Genomic DNA, 22,925 nt, shown 5'->3' with positions numbered 1-22,925 from the left:
TTGGGAGGAAAGGTTAAAAGGAATTTCATCAGCATGTTACAACTGGCTGCCTATGAGTCATATTCTGTTGGGAAAAACTGAGAGATTTCTTGATTCTGCCCTCCTGTCATTTCCCAAACATATAATGAGCTTATATTACTTTTATGAATTAGAAAAAAAAATCACAAAATTTATTTATTTGAAAGGCAGGGTTTAGAGAGAGGTGGGGGGCAGGGACAGAGAGACAGAAAAAGAGAGGTATCTTCCATCCACTGGTTCACTCCCCAATGGACACAACAGCAGAGCTGGTCTGGTCTGAAGCCAGAAGCCAGGAGCCAGGAGTTCCTTCTAGATCTTCCATGTGGGGTAGGGACCCAAGCACTTGGGACATCTTTCACTCTTTTCCCAAGCACATGAGCAGGGAGCTGGATTGGAAGTAGAGCAGCCAGGACTTGAATCGGTGCTCATATGGAATGCTGGCATTGTAGTGACAGCTTTTCCCACTATGCCACAGCAGTGGCCCCAAATTAACTTTTTTTTTTTAAATAAGGAATTGAGGGCAAACACTGTGGCACAGAGGTGTCAAGCTATCATTTGGGATGCCTGCTTTGTTCAGGTCCTGGCTACGCCATGCTTCTAATCTAGCTTCCTGCTAACATACCTGGGAAGCAGTGGAAGATGGTTCAAGAATTTGGGTCCCTGCCATCCCCATGGGAGACCTGGATAGAGGTCCTGGCTCTTGGCTTTGGCCTGGCATACCTCTGGCTATTGTGGGCATTTGGGGAGTGAAGCAGTGGATGGAAGATCTCTTTCTTTCTGGCACTCCGCCTTTCAAATAAATAATTAAATCCTTTTTTTTAAACAAGAGAAATGAAAACGACTTCCAAACCACTGTTTTTTCCTCATCTACTTCACAGAAAAACTGTTGAGAGCAAACAACCAATGACACTCTCAACAGATAATATGGAGGTTCAGAACAGAGTAATCTCTTTGGTTTCTCATTGGATGACATGGATACAAAGCAAGCAATATTTAGAAAAGGCTTCTAGCAAGGAACAGCAACAGAATTAAAAACTGAAAGTACTTGGGGAGAATGTAGGTGCAAGTCACACCCTTGACTCTAGGTGGCGCCTGGCCTCAGTGTGTTGTGCACTGGGAAGGTACTTCAAAAAGTTTGTATGGAAATAGAATTTAAAAAATCTTAAAATCCATGCATAGGTTTTTTCATAATAAGCATTTTCCCACAGCTCAACTTTTTGATTGTGATATAGAAAATGGAAACTTGGGGATGGATATCTTATACCCTTTAAACAGTATTATTGCTACCATTTAGTCTCAAGTTAGAAAGTAGCAATTTGTTTTGTTAAAAACATCTCAGGACACTAGGCTCAACAGGACTGGTCACTGTGCATTTTATCAGCAGCACTGAGTTTTCCGGTTGGCCACAGGGCCTCCATCTTGCTCACCATGGGCATCACAGCAGGAGTTATCAGGTGCCAAGCGCTTACTATTCTGAAACAGAATCCTACAGCAGTCCTCTAAGTTAGAGTTTATAGCACTTTATACAGAGGAAGTGAAACCTAGGGAAGCTACAGGACTTGCCAAAGTCCTACAGCTGGGCTGTAAAACATTTCTGTGAACCCCTTTTTAGGAGTTTCTTCCATTATACTGTATTTGCCTCTTTACTCAGGAGCTCACAATAAAGAAAAAAATGAAATTTATCGGAGAATTACCTAGAGGGAATAATTAAGATTTGGTGGAATGGGATGGCTCCACTACCAAAGTGCCAAGAATCAAAGTGACTGCTTCTAACAACATTTTTAAAGTTTTAAATTATTTTAAGTAACAGGCACACAATAAACAATAAAATACATACTTATTTGTTAAACTGTAAAAGTCACTTTGAGTTTCCCAAGATTAAAAAACAAAAAAAACAAAAAATAGGGGCTGGCATTATGGCATATTGGGCAAAGCTGTAGCCTGCAATGCCAGTCAGTATCCCATATCCCATACAGACGTCGGTTTTAGTACCAGCTGCTCCACTTCTGATCCAGCTCCCTGCTAATGGCCTGAGAAAAGCAGCAGAAGAAGGCCCAAGTGCTTGGCTCCCTGGCACCCATACGAGAGACCTGGGGGAGGCTCCTGGCTCCTGGTTTCAGTCTGGCCCCACATCAGCCTTTGCAGCCAATTTGGGAATGAGCCAGCAAATGGAAGATCTCGATTTCTGCCTTTGCTTTTCTCTTTGGAACTCTGACTTTCAAATAAATAAACAAACCTTAAGAAACAAATTGTACCCTTTACTCTAAAATCCTGCAAGTGAGTTATAGAATCCCCTTCCTAGTGATGAGTGGAGACCAGATGATCTGCCAGTGGTCAGAACGCCACACACCAGCACAGCCTGGAGTAGTGGCCAGGTCACCTTGACTTTAAACCCTGCATCCACTCTTTTTGTACCAGCCACCTCATTCAGTAAGAAGGAATTTATTTAATTTCTCCAAACACTTTCACCAGCTCAATGATGCTGTCAAACTGCCTCTCTGTAACCTGGAGGGCAATGAAGCACTGATGGGTCTCTTGTGGTCATGTGGGTCTGCCATGATCTCCTCCATCACGCAAAAGGAGGACCATATTGCCACTTGCACCCAAAGAGATCAAAGTGCAAAATACAACTTCAGGAGGGACTACCCGGTGCTTTTAGGAAAGAGTGTGGAGTCCTGCAGGCAGGAAACCATTATCTTGCCAACGTAGCTGGGATTGGATTACCTCTAAGTTGTCAAGAGTAAGGACTACATTGAAGATCTGGGTTTGAGACATAAGGGAACAAAGACAGAGGAGATGTGTTCCCCACCTCACACAAACTTCTCACTTGTCTTCCACTTAAGGCTTTAAGGAAGGAGAAGGAGGAAAGAATGAAACTAGAGATGTAATAGTTCTAAGAGTTTTTGCAGTTCTGACTGGGTTCAAATACTACCTTATTAGGACTGTGACCATGGACACATTGGGCCTGTTCCCTTGTTTGCAAAAAGGGATAAAAGTCTCTGTTATCTGGGGACTTAGAGTTTAGTAAGCATTACTAATGAGTATTAATAAGGTGTGAGGTATACACAGCACTGTAAGATCTCAATCTCTGGGGCCAGCACCGTGGCTTAGTGGGTTTAAGCCCAGCCTGCAGCATCAGCATCCCATATGGGCTGCTCCCTTTCTGATCCAGCTCCCTGCTAATTCGCCTGGGAAGGCAGCAGAGGATGGCCCAATTCTTTGGCCTCCAGGGACCCTTGTAGGAAACCTAGAAGAAGCTCCTGGCTCCGGATTGGTTTAGCTCTAGCTGTGGTGGTCATTTGGGGAGTGATCCAGCAGATGGAAGACCTCTCTAACTCTTTCAAATAATAAAACAAATATATATTTTTAACAATCTCAATCACTTGCTCATTGTAACTACAAGTATTAACTCCCTTGGAATCCATGGAAGGTAGCCTTTCCAACCTCTCTTTTTTTTCTCCATCTGGTTTCTAGCTTCCCTCCGGTCTTCTGACTCCTTTAGTATCAAGCGACCAGTCCCTTCCTTCCTAGTCCATCCTGTTGCTTCTACACGGCCAGAACAGCCTACCTGGAGTACAGAGAACCAACAACCTTCCCAGACTTCACAAACCAGCCCGGCCCTCCCCTCCCCTAAGGAGTCATCTCCAGGCAACACCCCCAGAACCCAGGAGGGCATGGTCCTGAGTCTTCCTTCCTGTAGCACATGGCCCCCTGTGACCCTGTGCTTAGCATTTCACTAGGTCAGACTATTCTCCTCTAGGTATGGGCTGCATCTGATTTAGTGTTGTCTTTTCAATGCTTTGCACAGTTCTTAGTATACAATCAGCATTCATTAAATAATCAGATCAATGACTGGATAGCCAGATCTTGCTCTTTTCTTTCTCCTGCTGTTTCTCCCAATCCTGCATCCTTTCTATCCATTTCCTATTCTCTTTTTGATCCATTTACCTTTTCCCCATGAGATAACAGTAAACATACTCCTCTATGTGTGTGCTAGTGGTGGTGAGTGTTAGGAAACTGGCACAGTTTAGCCAGGTGGCCACATGGCCCAACCTCTGTGGTCAAGCTCCACCCCCATCCTAATGGGATTCGCTGCTCCTGCTTCCTTGCCCGCCCTCAGGTGAAGTTTTAAAAGGGCCTGTTCCTGAACACATGCTCTCTTGGTTCCTCTCTCTAGCTTTCTCCTCTAGTCTCTTGGCTTTCCTTTCCTGCCCTCTTGGTTCTTCTCTCTAGCCTCCTTCTCTGGTCTCTCTGCTCTCTTGGCTCATCTCTTCTTCTCATCTCTCTTCTCTCTCTCTTACAGTCTTCTCTCTTCTTCCCTCTTCGCCCCTTCCCTCCGGTCTACTGAGTTTTCCCCAATAAACCCTTTCCCTTACTCCGGTGTTCGGTGTGTTTTGCGATGGCTAACATTAATATATAACAGTGAGGGAGGAGGCAAGTGTGAGGCAAAATGGGATTCAGTGGTTCTTTGAAAATAATGAAGGAAGGGAAATGATAAATGACTGTGTGCCACCGTCAGGACAGGAAATTTGCTTGTTCAAGAAACTTGGTCCAAATTATCCAAGTATGTGATAGTAATACAAAAAAATTTAACACTGCAAAAAAGGCTTAATTGGCTGCTTTAACACAAATGTCCCTCTGTCAAGCATCTGAGAACACACTGCCTTTCTCAGTCCCAACAGGGAGGAAACGGAAGACTGGAGAACGCTCAGGAGCAGGGATAATGTTACACAAAAGGCTGCACCAGGGAGGGCTGGAGACTGCCTGAGGTTGCGTATCTGGTCAGGTGGGCTGAGGATTCCCACCCACAGGTAGATGATACCAAACCTGGTTCTTTCCACTCTACCAAGCAAGCTCTCCTGAATGGAGCTCCAGTCAAAGGCACCTGTCACTAGCCTTCCTTCTGGGCCTGCCTCTCCCACTCCTCCCATAGGGCAGACAAGAATTCAGGCAGATGGGCTCACATATTTGATCAAACGCTGAGCAAGCAGCTCCTAAGTGCAGACCATGAATAATTAAAAGGAGGACGGCACAATCCTTGCTCTCAGGAAGCTCTGGATCTGCAGAGGGCTACAAACCTGCACTACAAGATCCCAGGGAAGTGTGGAGAGGCTGCCAGCAGAGAGGCAGCAGTAGCCCCAGGGGTGGCAAGGCTTGACCGAGCATCCCAGACAGAGGGAAGAGAATGTGCCGAAGGCCAGAGCAAAGTGTGGGGAGCCCTCGGGCATGCTGCTTACTGGTGAAAAGAGAGTGTGAAGGCATTCTGTACAGGAACGAGAGGCTTTGGGCGTTATGCTGTAATTTCAGAACTACTTACGCTACATAATCCTGTTCATCTTCTGCCTGAAAGTGATACGTTCTATTATCTAAAATACAATAAAGAAAAAAAATTAGTGAAAACTTAGAAAGCAGAGCATCTTCACAGTTATAGTGCAGATTTTTAAAGCCCCCACAACAAAAACATCCACAATAAAAGTAGGATTTTAACGATTTTAGTGTATGTTTTGGTAGCTGTACAATTTGCTTTGTCAGTTATTTTTCTTAGGTAAAATAAACAATTAAACAATTATAAACACTTCCAGCACCTCTTATGGAAAAGGAAATATAGAAAGATAAGGGAGAGGTCCTGAGTGATCCAAGTGGATTTTAGGGACACTGAAGACTGCCAGCTGCCATTTCACTGTTTCCCTTTTTGACTTGACTGTAACTGTGTTTCCTTTAAAAAACAATTTCCTTTTCAGAAGTGATTCGTTTGCTGTCCCCTGCTCACTCCAGGGCAGCCCCGATGCATAGGTACATTCTGTCCACAGAGGCAGGCTGTTCTCTGGCTGGAGCAAGCTTCGGGGAACAAAGACTCAAACCCTCTGTTGTCCAGGTGAAGGAAGGAATGTGGGCAGGTATACAGAGGGGAAGCATTGTCATTCAATAAGCACTTCTTCTGTGAGCACTCCACATTAGGCACTCACACCCTGAGCCTCCCTGAGAGGGACAGCAAGAATGACAGAGAACACATCACTGGGCAGTGAGGCCTAAGAGCCATGGTTGAATTTCCGCTTTATTGCTGTATGACCTTGAATCAAGTCATGGAACATCTCTGAGCCTCAGTTTTCATGGGAAAGTGATAAGGAGTTTTGTGAGCATTAGCAGGAATACATATAAAGCACTTGGCACATATTAGATGTTTAATGCTGGCAACCATTATTAATGACTTAAGGGTTCTCAGATCTAGGGGGTTCCTGGTCTTCTGAAGTCATATTGCAATAGTCATGTGTTGCACAATAACATTTCAGTTGACAACAGGCTACCTATACAATAGTGGTCCCCAGACATCATACTGCCTAGTGACAAAAGAGCTATCTTGCTCATGTAAGGACACTCTGCTGTTGGAATAAACACAAAATCACTTACTGATGTGCTTCTCTGAATACATTCCTGTCATAAGATGCCTGACTCCATAATGCTAACTCTTCCTATTTCTTTGTTATCAATAACCCAAAAAAATCTCCCAGTCTTGAAAACCAGAGACTCGAGACTTCATACAGATGTGGCAGAATCCAGCTAATACTCCCATCTGGAGGGCCTCAGACTGACTCAGTCTTTTGGGTCAGGGCAGCTTTTGAACTTCCACTCACATAACTGCAACAAAAGATTTTCCAGGGTAGACAGGATCTGTGTGCTTCTGCACATGGATCATGCCCTTTGGCTGCTGGCCTGCCTTTGCTGGGTTCTGACAGAGAAGGAAGACACAGGTTAGTGTGGCAGGATTTATAATGGCTGGGAGTCACTTCGTTGGTACCACCATACTCTTCCTTTGTAAGTGGGTGTCACACCCTACAGGGTAGCCAGTCAGTGCATCCGCAGGAACCAGCTCCTTTATACGGAGGAGAGCACTAGTGGTGGGTTGGGGGATGGGTGGCACATCGTGCACTCTTGTCGCAAGAGAAGAGCAAACTGTGAACCATGGAGCAAGGGTATCAGGGATGCAATGCCATGAATTCACGAGGTTAGAAGGCAGTTCTGCCTGGAAGCAAGGACATGACTTTTCTTTTTAAGACTTAGACATTGCATGGTTATAGTACTCAGAACAAATTAGCTGGACAGACACAGTGACACATCTGCATTTCCAAGTCTGTATCAGTGCTTCTTAACCACAGGTGCACATTAGAGTCACCTAAGGACTTAAGAGAACACCTATGCTTGGGCCTCACACCTAAGACCACAGTTCTGCAGATCTAAGAGTGCAATGGGAATGCATTTAGAAACATCTCCCCCAGGGGACAGAGCTGTGCATCCCTAGTCCAGCGTTAGTCTTGTTTGATGTACAACTCTAGATTCCACCCCCAGTCAGATTTGCCATTGGGAAGCCTTCCCAACTGCAGGTGGACTCAGCACAACCTGAAGCAATCTCAGGGATCTTCCTATAGCTCCAAGTGTAGGAATAACAGGAAACTGTTCCAGTGTCTCTCTGCTTTAAAATCCAAAAACTGGAAATGTGCAGGTGTTGACGTCCACAGGAACTGGCTCAGAGAAAAAGGACTCACGTGATATCAGGTCAAAAGACTTCTTGTCCTCAGCATTTGGTTTCACTTGGCAGGTGAGAAGGTTCACCTTAGCCGGTTGCCTGTTGGACTGGAAAATAGAAAATGGAGAAGTTATGTGCAGAGTAACCTTCTGGCCTCAGGTTCAGCATCCTGCAGCCCACCCACGTGGGAGACCCCAACTGAGTTCAGCCTAGCTTAGCCCCAGCTGTTGTGGGTATTGAGGAGCAAATGAGCAGAGAGAAGACCTCTTGTTTATTTCTCTCAATCTCTACTTTTCAAATAAATAAATAAGAATTCTGAATCTCATTTAAATAGCAAAAACACTTTAGATGTCTTTGTAGATGTCTTTTCACTATGCAATGATATCCTGGTGACTAATCAGATGGAATAATCTACAAAAGACTGCCCATGGTCCATGGCTATTTACTTTTCTGGAACCTACACATATCCAAGCACAGATAGATGGCAACACTTCCTTTCTATTTTTCTTCGTTTAAAGATTTGTTTATTATTTATTTTGAAAGTCACAGTTATATAGAAAATAATCTTCCATCTGCTGATTGACTCCCCAGATGGCTGCAACAGCCAGGACTGGGTCAGGCTGGAGCCAGGAGCTTCTTCCAGATCTCCCACGAGGGTGACAGGGGCCCAAGCACTTGAGCCATTTTCCATTGCTTTTCCCAGGACATTAGCAGAGAGCCAGATTGGAAGTAGACCAGCTGGGACACAAATCAGCACCCATATGGGGTGCTGGTGTCACAGGTGGCAGCTCTACCCACTACACCATGTCGACCCCAGGAACACTTTCAATACTGTATCCTACTATGAAACATAGTTGAGCCATATTTCATTAATTAATTCAAAATGACCCCAGGAATCAATTATACTAAATCGAATGCCTCAGATATCCTCAAATTTTGGTTGAGACACCAAATTTACTTATCTGGAAAGCGTAAGGACAATTGCCTGGCATCGGGAGGATTTCCATCACTTCCCAATACACTTGCTGGCCATATTATAGAAAACATTCGGCCTCTTTAGTATCCACACACTAACTAGAAAGTCTAGCTACACAGTCCTGGTCAAAACTTTGCAGTCTTCCTGCCTGTGCTAGTCTAAGGTCACACGCTGGCCACTGGCTGATGCCAGGGTCCTGGTTTACTTCGGGATATATGACCACCTGAAAAGGCAGCAGCTTGGTTAATGGTGATTCGCATTACAGTATTATGTTTCAATTTCAAATCTGTATCTCACTCCAAAGAGTGAAAAAAAGCCTGAGTGTCTGGGCTGGGCTTTGCTCCAACACCATGGGATTCCTGAGTCAGATCTGTGTTGTGTGCGGTTATGATGCTGAAAATCCCCCTCCCAGGCATACTGCCATGGGAGGAATTTCAGTCTTTAGGGAGGAGAGATGGGTAGTGGTCACACCAGTGAGGCAATACAGATGGTGCAAGATCAAGACAACCTCAATGACATGCTGCATCTCCTCTTCTAGATAATGGGCATGGCACAATCCATTTCCGTCTCCCTTCCTGTGCTCTCACATTGTATTTGAGGCCTTCCTCCTTCTGTGCTTTCAATGAGATTAGACAGGAAACAATGCCCGCCGTCTTGTATCTAACTGTTCCAAAGCACACTGTCTCAGGGGAGCAGTGAGAGACCCCAAGGGATTCTGTGTTCACTGCATGTATTTTTGATTTAGAAATCGGACTAGAAGTAAACTGTAGGAGAGTTTTGCCTAAGAGGAAATATGGGAAAGGATTCCTGTACAACAGAACTGGTCACCAGAGGGCATGCAGGAGTTTGTGGGTCTACAAATTTTTCTTGTGCAAAAGGAACTAGTCTTACATCTCATCTATTTCAATGCTGATATAATCACCGGATTTCCCCTATGAATGACAATGACCACCTAAAAGGCAGAGGCCCCAGTTAATGGTGACTCTTGTTAAAATATTATATTTCAATTTGAAACCTTCATTTAAAGAAGATGCAGAAAAGCTTAGGGAGATCAAAAGATGATTAAAGGGGTGGATAATGGAAACTTTGAAGATGGGTTACAGGCATATTTAGTCCAGAGCAAAGAAGGCCAGGGAGTGACTTAATAACTATCTTCACGTACAGAGGTTGTCATCGGAAAGGTTAGGCAGCTGCTTTCCATTTGTAGACAAAAAGAAACATACTCCAATTGAACAAGATTTGGGGCAGAGAGAAGGACTTCCCTAGTAGAAGCTGATTTTCTACAATAAAAGGTTTCAGGTTTCTTAACTGCAGAACTTTCTGATTCCAAAAAATTTATAAATTTTGATACTTTTCACATTTGAATGTGGAAGAGGGCTAAGTCAATGCTTTCTTTTTCTTCCAAGTCTAGGTGTCTTTAGTGTTCCTGAATAATCTTACCAACAGATACAACCAAGCAAAAGAAACAAAAATCTTAATAAAGGAAAAAGCTTTCAACTCATAATAACCACTATTCACCTCACTTCTAAGCATGAGTAAGGATTTTGCTGGAAAGTTTCTGACCCTACGGTTTTCTTTTCTTTCTTTTTTTTTTCTTCTTTTAGAATTAGACAGTGAGAGAGAGAGACAAAGGTCTTCCTTCCGTTGGTTCACCCCCCAAATGGCCGCCACGGCCAGAGTTATGCTGATCTGAAGCCAGGAGCCAGGTGCTTTTTCCTGGTCTCCCACACAGGTGCAGGGGACCAAGCCCTTGGACCATCCTCCACTGCCTTCTCGGGCCATAGCAGAGAGCTGGACTGGAAGAGGAGCAACTGGGACTAGAACCCGGCGCCCACATGGGATTCTGGCGCCACAGGTGGAGGATTAGCTAAGTGAGCCACGGATGGGACCCTCTGACCATACGGTTTTAATATACTTTAGGTAATGCCATGATTGACCCACAACCTCAATGGTCGTGACACATGATGTTTACTCCTTTAGGAGTTTGTCATACCTCCCTGAAAGTGGCATTAGCATGAACCTCACACACCAACATCTTGCTAAATTCTGACTGCTCTTCCCCAAACTCGGCTGCCTCTGAGGCATCTGCCAGATGACTGATCACACCAACTGTGGCCCTGGGGAGCAAGGCATGCATGGGTTGTGACCGAGCACTGGTACTCCCGGTGCTGAGCCCAGGAGTATCAGGAAGGGGAGAGCCACATTCAGCCTAAGTCAGAGGAAGCAAAGGGAATCAGTAGGGTACTGTCACTCCTGATGTTTGTGTAACTTTCCAAGATTTCAAAGTACTTTCTTGACATTTAGTACTAATTTATAGGTATATTGATTAAAGAAAGCATAATCTTTGCTGCGGTTTCAGCAGACTAAAATCAAAGTACAACTAATTGACTCACCCTGGGCTACATCACAGTGGAAGACTTTAGGAAATGCTTTCAAACTGTTTTTGAAAGTACAGGAGAGGAAAAATAATTTTAAGGTGGGGGTGGAGGGAAGCAGAGAAAAATCCAGGAAAATGTTTATTTTTGAAGTCCTTGCTGTTGATGATGTCTTATCCTGTTCAGAATCAAAACCCTAATATGTGCTACAACCTCCGAGGAACCACTGGATGGCTTCTCTGACTTCAGCCTCTGCTGTGGAGGAGGCACGGCCCCTGCCTGCGACCCCCACACCCCTGCCCATCTTCCCCATGAGGTCCCAGCCTCTTTCTTTCTTTTTTCCTTTTTCCTAAGATTTACTTATTTATTTGAAAGGTGAAAGGCAGAGAGTTATAGAGAGGCTGTGGTGGTGGCAGCAGTTAGGGGGTGTCTTCCATCCACTGGTTCACTCCCCAGGTGCCCAGGAGTTCTGGTTCCCGGGCCAGGTTCTGGCAATCAACTGAGAGAAGTGAGTCGGGGGTGAGCAATGAGACCTGCATTTCGGGGGGTAGAAGATGGAGCAGCTGTAAGACACATGAGCAATAGTGAGAGTCTTCAGTTACAGCTCTTTGGTATTTGGGGCAAGGCAACACAGATACAGCTGAAATGGGAGATTTTACATAGATGACACCAGGTCCAACATGCAGATAGTATGGGAATTTCTCAGCCCAGTCCCTGGATGGTGAGTGGAGGGAAGGTACAATGTTCCTGGAGGTACTCTGGGGCAGCAGCTCTTTCAAAAAACCCTCAGTGCTTCTCCTGCAAATAGTTATGGCACCTTTCAAAACTGAAGAATTTATGGCAATGTTCCCTGAAACGTTATTTTTTCTTTTCCAGATTTTACTTTTTATTAACATAATGTGTATTCACTGACAAAACGAAACATTTGTTAATCCCAATTTCACACCCAGTAATAGTCATTGTTAACATCTTGATTTTAACAAATTGTGTAAGAGGGGTCTGCTTTTTTTTATTTTTAACATTTGTTGGGTCAACTTGTATATACTGTTTTGTAAATTGTTTGGCTAAAATTAACATGCACATGTGTCAATTTTACACAAAAACTTGAACTCACTCAAGTTTCTGATTTTTGAAAATGTTAACTAGGGGAGCTCTAGGTACAGTTCAAGAATAGGAGTAACGAAGACATTATCCCTTTGATACAACGCTCTGTACCCAAAATAGAAGCCGGCCATTTGGCCAGGGAAGTCACCAGAAGTGTAAGTAGGATGCACGCAGAGAATGAGTCAATTCTGACGAATTTTCCTGCGTCTCCTGAAAGAAAACAATCACGCATTTGTCCTTGGACAGCTTAGTGTGTGTCCTGGTACAGTGTTTTTGCTGAAAGTGTAAAGCTGTTCGTGCAGGCATATTTTTTCAGTTAGCAGAAAACAGCTGCTACTGGAATTAGGATGCAGAAATTAAATTATTTCCTCCCATCATCCTTCTGAATTGCTCTGCTTCACACACAGAAAGTGAACATCATTAATCACTTGGGAAATGAGCCTAGCTCAGCCATGCTGGGGCTGATGAAAGAGGTAAAAACAAAACAACAAAGCTCTCTTTTCCTCCTATGCTAGTGCTTGGAAACCGACTGCTCAAATCATTAGGGTCATTTAAAAATTTTCATTCTGTAAATATTTATTTTGACACCTATCACGCCCTAGAGGGACATATGTATCTGCCATGCAATCAGTAACGGCAATAAACTCCTGGCAGGCAATCAGGTAAGTACTGAACACTTCCCACTGCCTGGAGATCTTATCTCCAAAGGTCAGTGCATTAAAACTACCCGTTTTTAGAAGGTATTTTGGATGATTTGGGGGCAAGATAACAGCTTTTCTTGATCGAACACTTTAACTGCTATGTACTTGATATATACTGTATTATTTAACCCCTTCCCGTCTTTAAAAAAATATTTATTTGAAAGAAGAGTTACAGAGAGAGAGAGAGAGAGAGAGAGAGAGAGAGAGAGAGAGAGAGAAGGAAAGACAGGTCTTCCATCCATCGGCTCACTCCCCAGTTGGCTGCAATGGCTGCAGATGGGTTTGTCTGAAGCCAGGAGCTTCTCTGCAGTCTCTCAGGTGGGTGCACTTGGACCATCATTTGCTGCTTTTCCAGGCACATTAGAAGGATCGGAAATGGAGCAGCTAGGACTTGAACCAGCACCCATATGGGATCCTCCTGCTGCAGGCAGCGGCTTAACCCACTGCGCCATAACATGGGCCCCCGTTCCCTTGATCTTTCTAAGTGGTCTTTCCATATGCTCTAACACCTGGTTTCAGGTGTTTAATTCTTAAAGTAACTCTAGATATTGTTACTGACCCATTAGACAGATGAGGAAATCAAGGGTCAGGAAGGTGAAGAAAACTAGCCTGTGTTTTACAGAAAGTAAAAGGTGAAACTGAGACCCGAGAAGTCTCCGCCCACTTATTAAGTCGTTCCCCAGTGTTGCTCCAAGGCAACACTTGGAGAACTTGCAACTTCCCCATTTTTCTCTGTCTGGTTCTTCCTGCCTGTAAGCAGCCATTTTCCTCATTTTCCCTCCAGGTCATCTACTCTTTCTGCTGAAGAATCCCACCCATTCTCAACAGGTCTCACATTTCAGAACGACTACTCCTGTGGCCACAACCAAAGCTTCCCTATCCCTGAAATGATCCTCGGACAGCTGAGGAGAAAAGCAGTCGATTATCTAAGTGGAGGAATCCATTCTAGAGTATGGTTGGCTATGAATGTGCGGAACGCTCCCAGCCATTTTAACCATGGGAACAACTTCCAGTAGGCACTATGTGCCTGTGTAAGGAAGAAATATTTGAAAATGGAGATTTACAGCACAAAGGAACCTGAAGTCTCACAGCGTAACACGGTGCTGTAATGTAAACAGAAAAAGGATGAGCTATCAGGACTCGGGCTGAGAAGTGGGACTTAGGGTACTGTTACTGCATCTGCCTAATGGGCTAGAAATTCATCCCTTTAGGCCTCTCCACAAGCAATTATAGAGTGCCCAAGATCTGCAGAATACAGAGTTTAAAGCTAGTGCAGCAAGCATTTTCTTTTTCTTTTTTTAAAGACAGAGAGAGCGGTAGAGCAGAGAGAGTGAGAGGGTCTTCCATCCACTGGTTCACTTCCCAAATGACCGCAATGGCTAGAGTTGAGCTCATCTGAAGCTAGGAATGAGGAGCTTCTTCCGGGTTTTCCATGAGGGTGCAGGGGCCCAAGCACCCGGGCCATCTTCCACTGCTTTCCTAGGCCATAGCAGAGAGCTGGATAGGAAATGGAGCAGCTGGGACTCAAACTGGTGCCCATATGGGATGCAGGCGCTGCAGGCCGGGGCTCCAATCCACCACGTCACAGTGCCGGCCCCACAGCAAGCATTTTTAACTCACATTTCCAGTAGTCACTTTAATCTGTGCTTGCTGTGTCCAGTAAGTTTATAAACCGAATGGCTCCTGAAGCAGAATACTTGTACAAAATGCATTAACAAGCTAAAACAGCTAAGCTATGGTCTATTTCTTAAAATGTACTTTCAGAACACTTTATCAACAAGATGTGTAATGAGTGGCTGAGACAAAAATGTGTAACAGGCTTGTCTCCTCACATGCAATGGGCACCTTCTTGCGCGTGCACATCATTCACTTGTGCAGGCACGGTGCTAAGTGTCTTACTATATTGCGTGATTCTCATGACCATCCTAAAATTAAGTGCCACTATTATTGCCCCTTATCTGACAGATCAGGAAACCATGAAAAGGCTCTAAGTAACTTTGTCTGAAGATGACAGCTAACAATAGTAGAGCACTAGGTGAAGGTACCATGTTTTTTTTAACAACTCCTAATTTGGGGCTGGAGTTGTGGCATAGCGGGTAAAGCTGCCATCTGCAGAGCTGGCATCCCATATAGGTGCTGGCTCGAGTCCCGGCTGCTCCAATTCGATTCAGCTTTCTGCTGTGGCCTGGGAATGCAGCAGAAGATGGCCCAAGTTCTTGGGCCCCTGCACCCACGTGGGAGACTTGGAGGAAGCTCCAAGCTCTGGTTTCAGATTGGCGCAGCTTCAAGCTGTTGCAGCCATCTGGGGAGTGAACCAGCAGATAGAAGACCTATCTTTCTCTGTCTCTGCCTCTCAAATAAATAAATAACATCTTAAAAAAAAAAACTGATTACAGACTGTGGGTCTGTTGTTTTATACCCTCACATTTGTAAAACTTTTGTAGGCAGGATAAAATTGATCAGGTTTGTGAGCTGGAAGACCACACCTTCACCATGCCCCTGTGTGACTCATGCCCCTACTTGGCCACATCTGTGTGCCCACTGGCCAATCAGGTTAATTAACCACTCCCCTATGGAAGTGAATTGAAGGCCTGGGACCCGGAGGGCCTGAGCCTTTTTTGCTTTCTGGCCTTTTGCCTCTTTCACCATTGCGCCTCCAGGGTGCGTGGAATGGAAATTTGGGAAGGTTCGTAATACACCCTAATAGCTCCAACTCTGCATTTGCAACAAGGCAGAAGCCTACACAGGGACACTAACATTTAGCAACAGTGCTACCTATTTCCTATGTCCAAATAACATTATCTGTATCGGAATATATGTATCTGTATTGGAATAAATGCATTTTTTTCAACAGGTGAACATGACATGAGGAAAGGACCTGGACCTGCAGCTGCAGTTTGAACTTGATTCATGAAAGTAAGAAAAAAAGAAAAGGATGCATGGGGAGGGTCCTCATTATTGGGGCGGCTACATGCTCAGAAGAGCCTTTCCCTTTTCTACCACAGCATCCTGCTCACTTCTTTAATAGCACTTATCCTTTGTTTAAAGCAAGCTCAGGGGGACAGGAGCCACCTATTCATCAAAGGCTTGAGTAATTTAACCGAGGTCCAATAGCTTGCTTAGGGATTTGAGTCCAGGTCTTACTGGCTCCCAAAGTTTGTCCTTTTAACCATTTACAGTACTGCTTCTAATCTGCTGGAGGAAAGGAAAGTATTCTCTTCTCACAGTGACAATGGGGACAAACAGTTGGAATGGGAGAGGCCAGAATAATCTCAGGATGCCCAACACATGGCAAGGAAGGGAGCAATCAGTTGTGCAGGTCTCGTGCTTCCTGAATGGACTTTCACAATTCATCTTTTAAAGCCTTGTCAACTGAATGTTACCATCAGGGTTCTGGATAGGAAAACAAAACTCCTTGGGAAATGCCTGCAGACCCAGAGAGCCTCAGTACAGGGACCGACACATCAAATTCGCTCTCTAGTGAATTTCCCTAGAAGGTAACAAGAGCTGCTGTTAACCGACAGGCAGAAATTAAATTTCTAGGAAAGAATATCCAAAAGCAGCTGTGTAAAGCAAGTTGAGGAGTAAGGAAACAGCAATACAAAAGAATTCCCATAAGCCAGTTTGAAACAGAGGGAACAGCATGTTAGGGAAGAAGATAAATAGTAATAATAATAAAAGTTGACATTTATTAAGTACTAATTCCTTCCCACATCCTGTTCTAATTACTTATAATCAATGAGCTCATTTAATCTTTACAACCACCTATGAATTAACAGCCCCATTTCACTTCAATAGTGAAATCCTCACCAGAGATTCAGTGTCAGAGTTGAAATTCATATACAGGGAGTCTGGCTCCAAGGTTCTAGAGACTGCAATCCCACTGAGATGATAATATGGGGGAACTTGAAACGGTTTGCAAAAAAAGGAAATTAAAAGAATAACTTTATTTTGGTACCTCCAAAATGTGGGGGCAGGCATTTGATGCAATGGTTAGAAGTCTGCATCCCATATTGGAATGCCTGGGTTTGAGCTGTGGCTTCCTGCTAATGCACCCTAGAAGGCAGTAGTGCTGAATCAATTAGTTGAGTCCTGGCACCCATGTAGAAGGCCCCGATTCAGTTCTGGGCTCCTGCCTTCAGCCTGGTGCAGCCTATTGCAGATATTTCGGAAGTGACCCAGTAGATGGAAGACCTCTCTGTGTCTCTCTCTGCTTTTCAGCTAAATAATAATAATACAAAATAAAAAAAAAAAAGGCCAGTTTGTGAAACCCATGTCTGTGAGTGGGCTTCAAAACATTCTGGAAAATTATGAAAAAACTACGCATGGAGGATTAACTATTAAGTATCCTTATAGTCTAGATTCTGCAAAGCTTTAAATGCTTCATTTTATTTAATCCTCACAATGCTAAAAGATGGGTCCTATTTTTACTCTATTTTACAAATGAAGAGTCCGAAGTAAGCAGTTTAATAAAAGGCACAGGCAGGAAGATCATACAGTTGGTTACAGGTAGGCCCACTCAAACATTACTTAGTTTAGTCCAGTTGGATTCCCAACCTTGTTGAATAAAACACCAACTCTTCTTGATGGACCTCTGTGTGAAATTAAAAGTGACTATGAATTCAATGACTGTTACGATGTTAATCATAAGGGCATCTGCAGGTTATTTAAAAAATGTAAGATTTTTAGGGGGTCTTTGGGTTCAAGTATAAGTTCCTAGAATTCTTTTTGTATTTTCATGACTAGTACTTCCTCCTTCCCCACTTCCCAGACTGATGCATTCAAAGACAAAGTAAAACAGTTTAATTTCAAAGGACAATGATTTCACCCAACAACAATTTGGCATTCATGGAAAGGCCCAGGATATAGTATAAAAAGTATAGATTTGGGGTTTGAAAATTGGTCCAGCTGGTTACAAACTGCATGGCTTTTGTATGGGATTTGAACTTTGAACCTTTTATAAAACAGTTTCATTCAAAAAGTATTCACTCACCATGTTCCTAAGGTTGTAATTATGAAGTATATGAAGTTTGTAACTGTAAAGCTTTATAGTTCTGCATACATTTCTACATATTTCCTTGTAAGGGTACAGTTTAAAAACTTGCCATGGGACCTCAAAGCCCCTTAAGCTGGGTAGTAAAAATACCATCTTTTTTTTTTTTTTTTTTTTTTTTTTGACAGGCAGAGTGGACAGTGAGAGAGAGAGAGACAGAGAGAAAGGTCTTCCTTTTGCCGTTGGTTCACCCTCCAATGGCCGCCGCGGTAGCGCGCTGCGGCCGGCGCACCGCGCTGTTCCGATGGCAGGAGCCAGGTGCTTCTCCTGGTCTCCCATGGGGTGCAGGGCCCAAGCACTTGGGCCATCCTCCACTGCACTCCCTGGCCACAGCAGAGAGCTGGCCTGGAAGAGGGGCAACCGGGACAGGATCGGTGCCCCGACCGGGACTAGAACCCGGTGTGCCGGCGCCGCAAGGCGGAGGATTAGCCTGTTGAGCCACGGCGCCGGCCCAAAAATACCATCTTAAGTGTTAAAGTGATCATATGGATAGGATTAAGTATCTGGTAATAATAACAGATAGAATTAAAAAGGAGTTAATGCTCCAACACAGGAAGCAGTCCACACAATAGACTCATAGAATGACAATCGCTCTAGGTAGCACTCTGACCTCAGAATCAGCCTGTAAGGCATTCTGGTCTGGTTGGAAAGCCCATGAGAACATTTCAGGCATGGAAAACCAAGACACTGTGGCAAAAAATGTCCTACATATAGGATCTTGGTGGGTGAGACCCCAGTGGAAAGAAGTGGTCATCAGAGAAGGAGGTACTTTTTGCTGAAGGAAGGAGAGAACTTCCACCTTGCTTATGGCCCTGTTTAAATACTGACAGTGTTTGTGGATTCAAAAGGCTTCCATAACCTAGGAAGCTCATGTCAAGAGCTTCAGGTGGTCACTGACATCCTACATAAGAGTGTTAATTGTTAAATTAACAACAGGAATCACTGTGCACTAACTCCCCAAGCAGGACCTCTGTCCTCAGAGAGTTGTATTATAACTATGTTTAAGTGCTTTCAAAAGATTTATCATTTTTGGGTGCTTCTTTAAATTAATTAATTAAGGTTCTTAAAAAAAAAAGTGAAATTAACTTCAAGCTGCAATGACTTTAAACAGCCCTTGTCTCGACTGCTGAGGCACAGTTTTGTTTGTTTTTGTGCAAATTGTTCAATTCTTTACTTAGTGTAGAGTTGGTCTTCTATGTATAAAGTTAATAAAAAATGGATATTAGTGGAGAATGGGACTGGGAATGGGAAAAGGAGGAGGAGGAGGGGTGGGAGTGTGGGTTGCAGGGCAGGTATGGTGGGAAGAATCACTCCTATTAGAATATTCCTAAAGTTGTACTTATGAAATGCATGAAGTTTGTATTCCTTAAATAAGAGATTCTTTTGGGGGAAAAAAAATCCAAAAACACAAAAAGTATTCACTGACTACTAACTACGTCAGGCAAGTTCAGTATTGGAATGAATTAAAGATGACCAAGACCTGGTCCCTACCACCTAAGAACTGCAATCTTGGGAGAAATGACAACAGTGGTATCCATCTTTAGAGCACTCTTGAGGATGAGCAGGAGGGCACACCTAAGTGCTCTGTAAGTGGCAGTTATTTGAATAAATGAAACTGAGGTTCATAAATACAGGGAGTGAGAGTTTTTGAAAGGCTCAGCTTCTTAAACTTTTGAAATTAATTTTTTCAGGATAAAATACAATAATGTAAGACTTTGAACTATGTTTCTTATATATTACTTCTTTTGTATTTATTTATACAATAATGCTTTTAGAAGAAATGAAAGGAAAGCAAATAAAGGTATAGTAATCTATTTATAATGGTTCAGTGCCTTCACACAAACTTCCCAATACTTGAGTTTTCAGGCTAAAATGTTTGCTGAGTTTATTAGAATTGGTACTTTGAAATGAAAGCATCTTACGGTACTTATTCTAGGTGGTCCACAGATGGGAGCTGCTGCCATAATAGCATTATTTTAAAGCAAATTCAGAGATTCCCACTGAATTTAATTCTTGCAGTGCTACATTACTTTGAACAGTGAATAAAAAAATTTATGTCTTTGAACTGAATTCATAGATGAAATCTTTTAGGGGTGGGTAAAAAAATCTCTTGGGGATACACAGAAATGTATTTTTCCCTAGAAAAGTACACTGGGGAGATGAATGGCCCCTGGAGCAGAACATATACCGGTAAATGCCAACCCAACAGACCTCACAGGTTAATCTGAGGGAACTCCTGTCCTTCCTTTGAATCATTCTGATAAGAACAGTTTTTAAAGGTGACACAGTAATTTTCAAAGGCTCCAAGTTTGGGGCCGGCACTGTGGCATAGCGGGTAAGGCCATCACCTGTGGTGCCGGCATCCCATATGGGCACCAGCTCGAGTCCCAGCTGCTCCACTTCCAATCCAGCTCTCTGCTGTGGCCCGGGAAAGCAGTGGAAGATGGCCCAAGGCCTTGGGCCCCTGCATCCATGTGGGAGACCAGGAGGAGGCTTCCGGCTTTGTATCCGTGTAGCTCCAGCCATTGCAGCCATCTGGGGAGTGGACTAGTGGAAGGAGGATTTCTCTCTCTCTGCCTTCAAATAAATAAATGCATCCTTTTTTTTTTTTTTTTTTTTTAAAGGCCTCAAGTTTTCTAACAAAGTCTTTTTCCCATTTTTTTCGAGGTCACCAAATCCATTTGTTTTCAAAGGAAACTACTGGCCTTTTTTGTTTTTCAGCCTAATTCTAAGTAATTGAGAGTGTTTGCAAAATCAGGAAAACCCCGATAAAACTGTGCCAGACTTTTCCGTGGGAGTACAAGTGGGATTACCACTGATGTAACTGGCAGCAAAAAAGTCTGGCCAAGAGCCAATGAAAAGTGGGACACAGCACATGTCAGTGAGAGGGAATCAGAAGTCGGGGAGGGACCACCTTCCCCTGGGCTTCTCTGGGGGCAGGAAAATTTGGAGCAGAAGGGGCTATCAACATATTTCAGTATTGTTGATGACAACCAATGAACCAACAGTAGTAGCAAAAACAACTATTAAATGAATGCTGACACAAGATATGTTATCCTATTCAATGCTTTTATGGTCTTTTTGACTTCATTACTTTTCTCAAGATCACATAGTAAATGACAAGGCCAGGATTCATTCCCAGATCTGCAGTCAATTCTCTTAACTATCAAACAACATGACAGATGTGATATTTGTTGTTAATTGGAGGCTTAAGAACACAAATAAACAGTTGGCCTGGCCACAGTCATGTGTTCTGGCATTAAAGAAAAAGGAAGGGGTGGAAAGAATTTTTTAATTTTATTTTTAGCAAATTGCCCAAGGTCATATAACTAGCAAGCAGGGCACTGATTCACTTTGTCAACTCTGTGATCTCCCATTACGCTACACTGCACTGCCTTCCACAGCAGATTCTAAGAGCAGCAGGGACACAAGGTCATTATGTAACTTGTTAAAAACGCCTCTCGAGGACTGCCATTGCCAGCATTCTATGGAAAGATTCTCTAGCAGAAGACAAAGAGTTAGGGGACATATAGTCAAACTCTGGCTAAAACCACACAATCTACATTGTTAAATGGCCAGGAATTTTCACTTAATATGTGCAGATGACTGTGTATGGAATTTAATTATCAAGTACTACCAGGTCAAAATTACTTAGTTTTCTACCCATGTATCCTTTATGCCTAACCTAGCACATGGTGGAATGGAAGCTTAAAAAAAAACAAAAAACTGCTGAATGAATGAATAATTATTAGATAATATCAATGGTAATTTTTAACTGACCAAGGTCTGTCAGCAGGATGTGTGATAAACAAGTGGCTGGTCACATGACAGCTAAAAATCTCAGCAGGGCTGAGGGAGACTGCTGAAACCTGCGGAAATACAAGGGTTCTGTGAGGTCAAGGCTTCTGTGAGTGCTGCAAGGGACAGAGGTGATGCAACTGCTCTAGTTCCATGAAGGACAACAAACTTTAAGAGGTGTGCAACACCCTGTCAGGAAGGACTTGAACACGAGTGTGCACAGAGCACCTCTGTGTGAGGGACTGAAGTCAGAAAGATGAACAGGGCCAAACATGAGAACCTGCAGGAGCTTATGGTCTAAGTCAGATGAGGGTTCTGCAGAAGAGAGAAACAGGAGGGCCACAGGAACTAAGGTCAGCTAGACCTGAGTTTGCATTTCTGACCTGGAACTATAGCTCTTCATCATGGCTGAGTTTCTTCATCTAAGGTGAAGACTATCACCTTAGACGTTGGGAGGATTAAATGGAAACAAATTTTAGGAAGGTAGATGGTACCTCTTTTCCTTCTTAATAGAGAAAAACCTAAACTCGGCTGTAGGTAACAAAACATTGCCAATGTAATAATAAATAATAAATTCTCATCTTGCCTGTTTACTATTCTGTTTATCACAATTCAAAGACATCAGCTGGCCCAGGATACTGCAATTAAACAATGGGTTTACTCTCAAAGCTGACATCACAAAATTAAACTGCATCAAACTTTGTAGAGACGTCTGGTATATATACTTTGTCATTTCCATTTCTGCTCAATTCACTTTCCATTATAACCTTTGCATCTCTAAATTGAAAAGAATTGTTAGCTATTTTAAAAAGGTCAAAATAGTAATCATTTGTCTTACTACACACTTCTTTGACTATGAAGATTGAACAGTTTTGACTGTATTGTTTTCTATATTACATTACTCTTTTCTTCTTTCTTTCTTTCTTTCTTTTTTCTTTTTTTTGATAGGCAGAGTGGACAGTGAGAGAGACAGAGAGAAAGGTCTTCCTTTGCTGTTGGTTCACCCTCCAATAGCCGCCACGGCCGGCGCGCTGCGGCCGGTGCACCGCACTGATCCAAAGGCAGGAGCCAGGCTTCTTCCTGGTCTCCCATGGGGTGCAGGGCCCAAGGACTTGGACCATCCTTCACTGCACTCCCGGACCACAGCAGAGAGCTGGACTGGAAGAAGGGCAACCAGGACAGAATCCGGCACCCCGACCGGGACTAGAACCCAGTGTGCTGGCGCCACAAGGTAGAGGATTAGCCTATTGAGCCGTGGCGCCGGCTCTATATTACATTACTTTTTTTGGACAAAACCATCCCCTGTCATCTTTTTTATACAGGAAAATAGGCTTTTTTCATAACAAGCAACAATAATAATTCCCAAAAGATTATAAAA

The 22,925-nt window shown here is 43.5% G+C and overlaps 1 protein-coding gene across 3 annotated transcripts in view; it reads right to left on the bottom strand.

Moving 5' to 3' along the window:
• Positions 1-22,925, bottom strand: part of ASAP1 (ArfGAP with SH3 domain, ankyrin repeat and PH domain 1) — a 381,790-nt gene that overhangs the window by 55,567 nt on the left and 303,298 nt on the right. For all 3 annotated transcript variants that reach the window (XM_062187980.1, XM_062187981.1, XM_062187982.1), the window contains 2 exons: positions 7,560-7,647; positions 5,336-5,384 (listed from right to left, as the gene is read on the bottom strand). In XM_062187980.1, coding sequence (XP_062043964.1) covers positions 5,336-5,384; positions 7,560-7,647 — 137 coding nt within the window. The remainder of the gene's footprint in view (positions 1-5,335; positions 5,385-7,559; positions 7,648-22,925) is intronic.

Source organism: Lepus europaeus, chromosome 4, assembly GCF_033115175.1.
Source record: "Lepus europaeus isolate LE1 chromosome 4, mLepTim1.pri, whole genome shotgun sequence".
NCBI lineage: Eukaryota > Metazoa > Chordata > Mammalia > Lagomorpha > Leporidae > Lepus > Lepus europaeus.
Note: the sequence above shows the minus strand (reverse complement) of the source record. Positions and strands in the feature narration are given on the sequence as shown.